At 37.9% G+C, this 12,187-nt stretch overlaps 1 protein-coding gene across 1 annotated transcript; it reads right to left on the reverse strand.

Annotated features, from left to right (window-relative positions):
* Nucleotides 1–900, reverse strand: LOC102005173 (trace amine-associated receptor 2). The gene has a single exon (XM_005415330.2). It carries the CDS (start codon nt 898–900, stop codon nt 1–3), a length of 900 nt encoding a protein of 299 aa, XP_005415387.2.
* Nucleotides 901–12,187: the final 11,287 nt, after the last annotated feature.

Here is a 12,187-nt window from a genome sequence, read left to right on the forward strand (position 1 = left end):
CTATTTTTGAGTAAACAAATCAGTATTATGGAAATGTGAGCTGAAAATTTTGCCTAGCAAAATATACTTAAGTGCTCTGCGAAACCAAGGATAGAAAAAACCATATATTAGGGGATTACATGTTGAGTTAAAATAACCAAACCATGTCAAGGCATCAAACAGAGCTACAGGAGTAGAAAAGTTCAAAAAAGGATCCAGTAAAATTGTGAAAAAACAGGGAAACCAACAAAACAAGAAAACACCCATTACTATTCCTAAAGTTTTGGCTGCTTTTTTGTCTTTCCTCATTTGACTGCTTTGATTTTCTGATAAGGTATTGATGGCACGAGTGTGCTTTCTGGATACCGCAAAAATTTTGCCATAAATTCCCACCATGATAGACCCAGGAGTGAAGAAACCAGCCATAAACAAGGTGGTTCCCCATAGCTTGTTAAACATAACTGGGCAGGAACTAGAACAAGCGACCAAGATGTCATAGCCTTCTATTCCATCAGCATAGGCTTCAGAGAAAACCACCCCAAAGGCAAATGCTCCAGGAACTGACCAGCACAGAAGCAGCAACCATTTAATGACTGGAATAGTGATTTTGGTGGAATATTGTAAAGGATAGCAGATAGCATAGAACCTATCCATGGCCACTGAGCATAGATGAAAAATGGATGTGATGCTTAGCATCAGGTCAAAACTATAGTGAATCTTGCAAAATATAATCCCAAAATACCAACAATTCTCTACCGATCTGATCATACTATATGGCATGATAGCAAAGCCCAGGAGGAAGTCAGTGACAGCCATGGAGAGGATGAGGAAGTTGGTTGGTGTGTGAAGTTGCTTGAAGTAGGAAATGGAAACTATCATGGCAAGATTTCCAAATACCGTGATGAAGATGGCTCCTGCCATAAATGAATAGATGGTAATTCGGACACCCAGGGACCTCTCCTTTTCTGGACAAGATTCATTTCCATATTCAGAACAATTGAATGTTCCCTTTAGAAAAGCAAGAACAGATGGAATTTGGTCAGAAAAAAGACACCTTTTATTCATGTTTTTGTAGAAAAACTCAAGAAAGACATAAAGTCCCAAGGAAGGTAATTGTCTTTCCCACTTGTTTGTAATTTTATAGAATTCTAATGACAGGTTCAAATGATCACAATTTACATTATTTTACCATAAACATTTAATAGACTTTTAGTTTATTATTCCAGGACCAGAATTTAAGAAGGGAAAGGAGGGAGAGGAACAGATGATGAGGAGAAGAAGGAGAAGGAGAAACAGAAAGAGAAGGATGAAAAGGAGAATAGAAAGAGAAAAAGAAGCAGCAGGAAAAGACAAAGAAGAAGCAAATTTAGTATTGAAATAACAATTGATCCTCCTTATATGCACAGGAAGACTAGATAGCTCTCAGACAATGTGCACACTTTGTCCTCAAATTAATCTGGAGGGGCTGGGGATTTAGCTCAGCAGCAAAAGCGCCTGCCTGGCAAGCGCAAGGTTGTGAGTTCGGTTCCTGGTACCGGAGAAAAAAACCAAAAAAAAAAAAAAAACCAAAAAAAAAAAAACCAAATTAATCTGGAATACACAATCAGCCTCAATTTGCTTGGGGTCTATTACATTGCGGATGGAAGAGGTTATTATTTGAAAGTAGTTTCATTCACGTGTCCCATTATTTTCACTGTGCTCTTTAAGAATCACTAAAGGACCCCGGATTATCTGATGGAGTTACTGCTTCAGCAAATCATGAAGTCTTGAAAACCATCACATTAGCCAGAGCAACTGAATCAGAAGAAGGGGGAGACCAAAGCCGAACTACTAGCTTTTCATCAAGAGCATATACACTTCCCCCACATGACTTCCCCAGCATGCAACACACAACAGGTCATAAGGCCAGTCTGCCAAGCTCCTCAGTGGGTCATCCAGAAGACCCTGAGCAGGTGTCCGAGAGCTTTTGAAAAGTGAGCCATTTCCACTACCAGAAAAACAAGCATATGTCTGTCTTGTATTAGCTCAATATGTTTTTTGCATTTACAAAAATGGGAAAAGTATCATTTCCATGTATATTTAGAATATAACATGCTTAGGAGTCAGGGCAATTTCTTTTTTAATGTATATGAGGAGGGAAACCACTATCTAAATGCAGAGCATAACTATTAATATTGCAGAAAAGTCTTTGACCTTCAACTACCTCACACCTGTCAGACCTGGCCTAATAGATAAAGTCTGAATCCCTATGATATGAAAAATTGAGTGCTAATATTTATTGAAAGAGACAAAACTTAAAATCCAAATGATTCTCCTTCTCAGCTAAAAGCAGCAATGATGATGAACTGATCAAAGAAAAAAAAAGATCTAGAGAAAATGTGCAACCAGTGATCAAAAGTGGACACAGTGGCTCTAGGCTACACTGGACAGTACTGTTCCAGTCACCGCATTTGACTTTTGATCTGGTTTTCCGTGGGTGAGCAGGATTTGAACAGAAGAGAAAGTCTACTCCAAACAAAGGATGGGGAAAGAACTCAAGGTAGGAAATATTCTGTTCTAAAAGTAACTCTCAGAGAATTCTAACACACAGCAGAGGGTGGAGGTTAAAGAGAAGCAACTGGGAGAAGACAGGGATTCGAATTACATTGTCATTCCCGGGCCAGTGTTCTCAGCTCGTACAGAGTCACAGAAGATTCGCCACTTTGCTCTTGAATTTGGGCAGTGATTCACAAAACTTAAAACAATTAAGATAGCTGCAGGAAAGTACAGATTTAAAATTAAAATCTTTCTCTAGCTCATTCCAAGGGACGGTCCAAGGCAATTTTATCTTCCTTTGACTTTCTTCTCGGAGGTCCCACGCCACCTTCAGAGAACTGGTGGCCTAACTATGTGATAAGACATATTTTAATAATGGAACTAAAAATAGAGGAAGAGCCGTTTTTATCTTGTGATCTGAGGAATTAGACACCACAAAACTGGAATCCCGTCAGACTGTAAAGTCTCTACCAAATAACACCCTAAAAGTTTCAGAGCTATGCCTGCAAGGTAGTTTCACCAAAACATTTTCCTCCTGAAATTTCAAAAATGTATACAACTGATTCTCAGGCTGTACTCACTGTTAGCATCAACAATGATGGCTTCTAGTGTGTGTGTAGCATTTCACTCATGCTCCTCTTCACATGCTCACAGGAAAAAGGTAGGAGGAAAACACAAAAGATGAGGGACCTCTCCCTGTCTTGGTACTAAGTTTTTAGCTGCTTGCTATCTCTTTCTAGCTACCTGCTAACTAGGTAAGCATCACTGCAGAAGAAAATGCAGAGAGAAAATGCAGTAAAATGAAAACGAAATTTTTGAAGGTTTCGGTCATCTTTGGTATTCTTGTTTGAAAAGCATGAAAAGGTGAAAGGGCTGGGGCTCAGTGGTAGAGTGAGCCTTAGCAGAAATGCATGTGTGTATACACACACACACACACCCCCACACACACACACACAGCAGAGTACAGGAGACCCAAAGGAAATTTTATTGGTTTATTATTAAATCACCTTACTCTTTAGAAAGTAAGACTAAGAGGAGATAATAAGTTATTTTATTTTAGTGAAAATGGCAGACACAATATTCTTGTGCTAGTGGTAACTCTATGACAACTATACATTTTTAGATTTAGTTAAAACCTTTTTGTGCTCCTGACTTAGGGACATTGATATTCTGAATTATGCTATCATCCCACTTTTTGCAGAAGTCATTTCAAATTATAGTGTAAAGCTTGACTGATTTTCCTCTTACCGTTCAGGAAATCTAACTATTAGAATGAAAGTCTCTGAGATATATAATATGATACCTAAATGCAGATCTACATTCTCTTTCACTACAGAGTGGGAGAGCCATGTCCTTCAGAAAATTATGTGATGGACTCACAGAGTCTGTCACCACCCTGCCTCGTATTTTTGGCATGGTTTTTGCATGTGACATCTTCCATTGATTGAAACATGTAAAAACTATGTCCTCCATATCTTTTAGATTGATCATCTATGAAAAGCATAATGCAAAAACCGTATTTTCAAAGTTATATTCTGTGAGGAATATTTTTGCTATCTTTAGAACTTCTTAATACAGACATGTATAAATACATGAGTGGCAACAGAATTACTTGGATGTCTAACCACTTGTTCATTACTGTTAGAGTCTAAACTTTATTGTATTGAATTGTTAAAAATGTTTTCTAAATTTCACCAAAAAAGTTATCAAATTGTAGGATCATGACCACAATCACAAAGAATTTGGTGCTTTTTATAATGTGATCCCATTTCTTTTTTATCTTGTCATTCAATTTGATTAGTTCTATTTTCTTAAGTATTTTTGTTTTAGTAATAACTTTTTAAGATTTTAAGGCTCTTTTCTGTTATTCTTGTTGCTAACTATTCTTTCTGCCTTCTTTTAGTTTTTTTTCCCCTTACTCAAACTACTGATTCCTTTCTTTTTTTAATTTCTATTAAATGTTAAAATTTAATAAATACTGACCCATTAAATAATTTTATGAGCTGCTTTATCACAATTCTTCCTTCTTTCCTCCCTTCCTCCTTTTCTTCCCCTCTTTCTTCCCCTACTTCGTTTCTTCCTTGAAATAAACAGCATACTCAAATTTATTTGATCAGGAAGTGTTTCTCCTAAGAAAATAAAGGAGCTGGTATTGCTTGTAAAAAGCCCAGGTAACTGCCTTAGTTCTCTGCTTTGCTTAACGAGCACCTGTAATAAATAAATTACTTGGGCTCTGTGAGGAAGTAACTCTTTCCAAGATTCTAAATATTCGTTCCAGAAAACATGTTGCACTGTCAAAGGGCACCACATTATTCTGCGCACATATTGAAAGGGATCTTTCTTGTATTATAAATTCATATTCAGTCCTGTACCTTCAACAACCTCTGCCATTCCTGCACACTCTCTAGACACATAATAAACAGTCAAACGACGAACAGTGCAGCAGCGATGCAACTGCATGGCTGAGGGGACAGCTTACTTCTTTAAAAACCTCGAAGAAGAAAAAACATTGGTCTTTCCTATACAACCCCTTCCCCACGTACCTGTTGCACTGTGGAAGATGCCATTATTAACTCCTTATGGTAGAAACTTGGTCTCTCTTCTATCTTCTGTGAATATTTATATGGAACTAGAGACCTGAACTATGTGGATTGGGTTGTTTCACCAGTTAACAACTGGTCTCCAGGGAATTGTATCTGCAAGTAAAAAATGTCATCATTCTAAAGTTTAATATCTTAAATGAGCCTGACTCCCTCTCACATCCTCTGAGGAGTCTCAGTGTATCTGCTCGGCTGAATTATTATCACCTGCAGTGGTAAAATCTCTGTGTCTGTTATTACACAAAGGCTGCAATAGTAAACCAGAACATAACTGTAACCGTAAATGAGTGGGATCAGTGGCTCCAACAGAAACACAGATGAATGCCCTCCAGCACTCAGGATGACCTGAGATAGTCACAGTACATGTTTTGTCTCTCATTCCAGACACTAAGAAGAGGTTTACCACCCACTGTTATGCTTTTCTTCTTTGCATAGATGTGACTAAAAGAATATGTCTCATCAATCCTCTTAGACCCCTAGAAGGCACCAGGGTCCAGATTGAATTAAAATTGTAGCTATTTTGATGACCCGCACTTGGCCCAGGGCCACTGTATGATGTGCAACTTGGGCAGCCGCCTGGAGGGCTGACCTTCAGAGGGCTCACACTTGGCTGAATGCTCTGCTCTGTTCCTCTTGAAATTCTTACTTTGTTTGCAAGGAGTTCCGGGTTCTCCTTTCACACCAGGCCCCACAAAACATGTTACTAGCCCTGCCTTTACCTCTCTTAGCTGTCCTGTTCAAGGAAAAGAAAAGTAACCAAGAAGAACTCTTCATGTCTGAGCACATTCAATTATATTTGGCATGAGAAAATGTTTATGGAAGTATTTTTAAAGAAGCAGAAATAGTAGCACCATTGTTTGCCAAAAGTTAGGATTTAATTTTTTTGTATAGTTAGTAAAAGATCCTACTGATCAAAAGTTTCCAGCAACTTCTATCTCTTTTGGAAAACACAATATATCATATTGAGCAAACATTTTTGGTTTTATGAAGAATTGCTGAAGTAATCTGTACAAATTATATCAATGAGAAACAAGTACTGGGGAAAGGTTAGAAATGTGACACACTCCTGTAATCCTAGCACTCCGGAGGCTGAAGCATCAAATTGAATTTGAAGTATCAAATTCAAGGCCAGCCTGAACTACACAGTGAGACCCTATCTCAAAAACAACCAAACAAAAGATTTAATAATAAAAGTTCTGCAGTGATTGCAAATGTAATGACGGTAGTTCGCTCCTTTCCATGCCCTTAGACACTACAACTTCTAGTGGCCCTAAATCTATGCAGGATTGGGATTATCAGGATAGGATTTTTGAAATAAGGCAATCCTGGTTTTCAACACTAATACTTGTGTCAGGCTGGAACAGCTCAATCTTTGAATTAATCAAAAGAGAATACAATTAAAAGAGAAGACCTAAAGGGAAATTGAAAACTGGGCTAGTTTAGTTAAATAATATAAAGAGATATGCTCTTATTTTGTACCTTAAACTAGAGAAAAGGGATATATCATTAATACACATTTTCACATTTCCTAGTGGAATACAAGTGTGTAGAACTGAAATTAATTATAAATAGTAATGCCAGGCATTTTTTGATGAGCAAAAGGGCTTTAATAAAGTTCCATGTATCTATCATATTTTTGCATGTGTTATTCTATTTGAGTAATACTTTTCTACTTCAAAGTCAGAAAAATATTCATGAACATCCATGACTGTGAATCCAACTGACACTTGCCTTTTCACATCCATATGCTGCTTTTGTCCACATTCCAGGTAGTGACTACCTTCTATTTGTGGGTATCATTTTTTGCATCCATTTAATAATCACATCACATATACTTGCTAACTAAATCATAATACTCTTTCGTGATCATAGTACCTCCCCTACTGGGTAAGTATTGATATAGGGGAAAGAAACTCCCAACCTGAAAGATATCTAGGAGTTTGTGTTCTCTAAAATGGGCAAATGAATTTCAGGAACAATGGAGGTTAAGAGCAGCATATATTTATTGAGGGAAAGAAAGATTCTGTCTGACAGAGGGACAGAAGAGGGCTCATGTGGGATGCCCAGGAACCTGCCTTTCTTAGGAACTCTTATAAAGCAAAACCACAAGGTGAGGCAGGTCCAAGATGGTGAAAAATGGGAAATCACCAGGTGAGCATGAAGTGGGACAAAACTATGGTCAGTCAGTAAGCTTACAAGTATAATTGTTCCAGTAAAATTGATTAAATTGGGATCAACTTACCTGCCTACAACAGTATAAATCATAATACTCTTTGATTTACTTTTAGAACTGCTTATGAGCATTGTGTGCTGTGTTGTCTCCTGGAATACATTTTGCTCTTATTTTTCCACATAACTTTATATAGCTGCACTTCATTCATTTCACTGTCATATAGAAATCAGTTTGCTTTCCATATCAATGGTTATTTAAATTATTTCCAATTCTTTTACAGCTATGAACTGTACTGTCTCAAATGTCTCAGTGCTTGTCTCCTGGAGCATATATTCTAGGGATTTTCTTGGAAATATACACGAAAAAGGAATTTCAGAGACAGAAAGAATAAGAATATTCATCTTCAAGAGACAACAAATCGTATTTCAAATGGTTTTCGAGTTGACAAATATAGTGTCACTTCATCTGCAGTAAACCTCATTTCATGTCCATGAAATTTCCAAAGGATTGGAGAATGTACTGGACTTGCCCACGTCTGTATCTGACATAACATAGATGTCCAATAAAAACTCATTATGTGAATGAATAAATCAACCTTCACAACAGCCCTGAAAACTATGTAGTATCTATTTTAGAGATGAGAAAACTGAAATTTAAAGAGGTATAGTAAACTCTTCTACTTTTGAACATTGCTAAATAGTAGATAGTCACCATTCTCTGAACATAGACCCAGGAGAATACAAAGTTTCCACAATACCTCACTAGCCGAGATCTGTCTTCTGTCCTTTGTGGTCTTTATCTGATGGTGATAACAAAAGGAAGAACAGAATTTGGATAACTGCATAAATGGGGCCATGACCACCATTATTCTCTTCCCTTTTTTATTCATATCCAACTTGTGATATATTGTGAATAGTCTAACATAGCGTTGTGAGAGCTCCACCTCTAACCAAGTGAATGGTACTAAAATAGGTATTATTCTGATGTTCTGTTGTGTTGGATTTTATTTCATTGTTCCTAGTAATATAAATCAGAAAAAGAAAGCCAATCAATGATTATGTTTTTTCCTTATTCTCCAAACTTTTCCCAATTTTCTCCACTTTAGGGAATACACAGCCAAGAGGAAAACTTCAAGCCCTTTAAAAACAAAGTTATCACCACATTTCAAGAAAATGACATCACTGTTTGCAAACCTTTCTGTGTGTGAAAAGTAGGCTTGAGAGAATTGCTAATAATGGTAATTAAATGTGTTGATTGGCTATTTACCAATACCCAATGCTCTTTGTGTACATCTTGACACTTTGAAGCTGCAATTTGGTTGATTGGAGCCTTTGATCCCAAGAGGGGAGCATATGCAGCATCTCTTTGATTTTCTTCTCATTTGCTAGACTCTTTAGTAAATAGAGACCAGAGGGCTTCATTAACACATCTGCTGCTTGGTTTTGGAAATGATGGGATATGAGTTCATATTACACATCACTGGGGAAGCAGTTGCAGTTGTGAAGACAGGAAAACACTTAACCGCAGAACTTTGAGACACCACATGCTTGAGAGAATTCCCAAACACTGAAGCAAAGGTCAAGGGTAAATCGGAGGAAGAAAGGAAACTTTAGCTGATGCAAGAGGAGCAACACAGTGCCTTGTGCCTTAGTCCACCTTCTCATTTCACATAAACATAATTAGAGTTGGGATCGTGACACAAAAACAAGAGGTCATCTATCTGGAGGATTTCAGAAATCTCACGGATAACATTCAACTGACATCCCCAATGGGTTGATACAAAAACACCTTTAATTAAACGCTTACTTCTTTTTTCTTGAGACAGAGTCTTGCTACTCAGTCCAGGCTGGCCTTGGACTGGCTATGTAGCCAAGACTGTCCTTGAATGCACTATTCTCCTGCCTCGGTCACCCAAGTACTTGGATGACTGGCATCTACTGCCACAAGCAGCTTCACTTTATTTTGTCCCTTCGTGAGTAGTTTCAAATTTAAAAATGATAAGTAAATTAAACACATACCAAATAAATCAAGCCTGTCTATCAAAAGGGAAAGTAATAAATACAGGCCCACTTGTTTCTTAACAGCAAGAACTGTTTTGCTTGTGCATAGCTGTTGTCCTTGTTGGACTATGAGTTTTTAACAGCCCTTGTGACCAATCATTTTGATACCTGGAGCTGATCAGATGCCTCCCTGGTGCTTTCCAAGCTTGCCATAGGACCAGGCTGCCAGAACTACCTTTCTTGTTATTAACGTACTCACAGGCTGAAAGAGTGGTCTTGGGAATTGCATAAATAAAACTTTTTTGAAATTAGGAGAAAGGGAATCAAACATAGTTTACCAAGTAAGATCATTTTGGAAAATTTCTGTCTGTTATTACCATATTTTAATGAAAGACAAGAACATCCTAATCTTAGAAATTTAGAAGACATAATCTTAGGAAAAAACCAAGATATTCTATGGAATGAGGTTCCCAGTATGAAAACTCACTACATTATGTTTATCTTCTCACTGTGTAGCAACCTGTAAAAAGTTGGTCATGGCCAACATTAGTCCTCAAGCTAGGAGGAAGTGGGAAATCCTAAGTGAGACTCTGAAGACACCGTCAGTTTTTAAAAAATATTAAAATCTCTGAGAGAGGGGAGGAGAATGGGGGAAATAAAAGAGGAGCAAAGATATACATGTACAGGTATAAATTCCCTATGATGAATGTGATCATTATGTATATCTAAATTATACCAATAAACTTAATAAAAATAAATAAATAAAATATCTGAGTTTTAAGAAAAAACTTAGAGGGGGCTGGGGATTTAGCTCAGTGGCACAATGCCTACCTGGCAAGTGCAAGGTCATGAGTTCAATTCCCAGTACCAGAAAAAAAAAAAACAAGAAATTTAGAAAAAATTTGTGCTTACTGTGTTACCCATGTGCATTCTAACCAGTCTCCATTCCCGTCCTGGAAAGCTGCCCTGGAAGGCTCTGTGGGGGGCCTGGGAATAGTAAGGACCCGCCCACGCCAGCTCACAGCCAGGATCCTGCCCACAGGAGCTCATTTTTGAATGTGTTGTCATCTTTGTTGTTCTTCTAAATATTCACCCTACTCAATACACTGACAAACTTACAATTCCTTTTTTTAGAGATCTAAATCTCTAGATTCCTACAAGGAATGCATTCCTTCCAAAGATACTGAGTCACTAGTCAAAATTGCAGATGTCCATGTTTCTGCCCCATCACCCCAAATGTTTTCAGTGCATTGAGGACTTCAAACTCAGGCCTAAGGAGAAGATGATAAGCCACTCCCACTTAGTCATTTCAGGGTATATGCTTCTAGAACTTAATGTTGAAAACCTTTTTCTGAAAATACAAACCACATATTTATTACCAAAATTATACCTATACTGGCACATGTGGCTAGGGATAAAACTATGAAATCCACACAGTTTTTCCATAGTTGGCCCCACTTTTTGGAATGGAAAGAGACTGAAATTTGTAGCTTGACAAAATTGGAGTCAAATCCTGTCTCTACCTTTTATGAGCTGTTTTCCATAAGATATATTTTCATCCTTCATTCTCTTATTTACCTAAAAGACTGGAGTGACTTTTCTATGCTAGTCATGGTGCTAAGCATAAGAGTACAGAGATGAGCAAAGCACATCTGCACCTTCTGCAATACACAGTCAGGGGCAGAGGGCACCGGGATGTAATCAGTGAATTCACTGCGAAGAAGTGTGCAGGAGGTGTTATGGATTCAGAGAGAGACACCTACATGATCTGAGGGGATCTGAAGTAGACACCTACTTCTTTCTGGGCAGGTGCTCTCCAAGATGAGCCTTTTTCAGGAGTAATGTCAGCCAGTTGCATTGTGGGTGTGGGACGAGGCATTGCTGGCATACGAAGCAACAGAAGCCAAGGCACAAGTGGAAGAAAGCATGGGAACTGCAGGGACAGTGGGGGTTGGAACCCAGGCTTCTGTAGTTCCAAAGCCTGGGGATGCTTCTGTGTGCCTTGAGGGTGTCGGGCTGCGCTAGTGTGCTTTACAACTTCCATGGTTCTCACTCGAGCTCATTAGATAGGTCAGGAACAGTTGTTTCATACACAGATATCAATATATACGTTATTCTATAATTATATAATAATATAATTCATATAATATAAGCTCATCATTTATAGTTATTGTGTTATTTTATGTGTATAAAATATAATACATACAACAATTTATATAATAGTTCATATAAAATCTATTATAATATATAATAGTTTTTGACAGTGTAGGGGGATTAAACCCCAGGACTTAACAGTAAGCTACATGCCCATTCCTTTTCATTTTTTCATGACACAAGGTCCTGCTAAGTTGTCCAGGTGAGACTTGAATTTGCATTCCTCCTGCCTCAGCCTTTCTCGGTGCTGGGACTGCAGGCCTGCTCCTCTTGCCCAGTTCTAAATTATTTTTTAAAAGAGAAAAACTCCCCACCTCCCAAAAAAGAAAAGCTCCCAAAATCTCTCCACTATGTGACATCATGGGCTAACAAGGCATGAATGTGCCACCAATTTACTTCTTTCTGGGTGAACTTTGGAATAAATCTTCTGCTCTCCTATTGTTTAATTGTAACTGTAGCATTTATTGTGGAAAAGGATGCTGCCATTTTGTGTTAGCGTTTTTAAGGAAAAACAAAGAAAAAAAGCTATGTGATACCTGCTCTGGTCTGTCTCTGTGTGAAGTGGCTGAGCACCACCAGAGCACACACCAATAGAATGACAGGAAGTGATGCTAATTGTGGATGTTTGTTGAGTGTTTTGTGGGCAATGCTCCATGCTAAGCAATATCCTCCACCTTAGAACCAACATTCTATTGAAATGAACGACATTACTGTCCTGGTTTTATATATGAGTAAGCTAAGGTTTA

Source organism: Chinchilla lanigera, unplaced genomic scaffold (assembly GCF_000276665.1).
Source record: "Chinchilla lanigera isolate Chin_1 unplaced genomic scaffold, ChiLan1.0 scaffold00035, whole genome shotgun sequence".
Taxonomy (NCBI): Eukaryota; Metazoa; Chordata; class Mammalia; order Rodentia; family Chinchillidae; genus Chinchilla; species Chinchilla lanigera.

What these genes read in the sequence shown, in the direction of transcription:
- LOC102005173 (XM_005415330.2), bottom strand. Translation starts at nt 900, where the DNA reads ATGGCAGGAGCCATCTTCATCACGGTATTTGGAAATCTTGCCATGATA.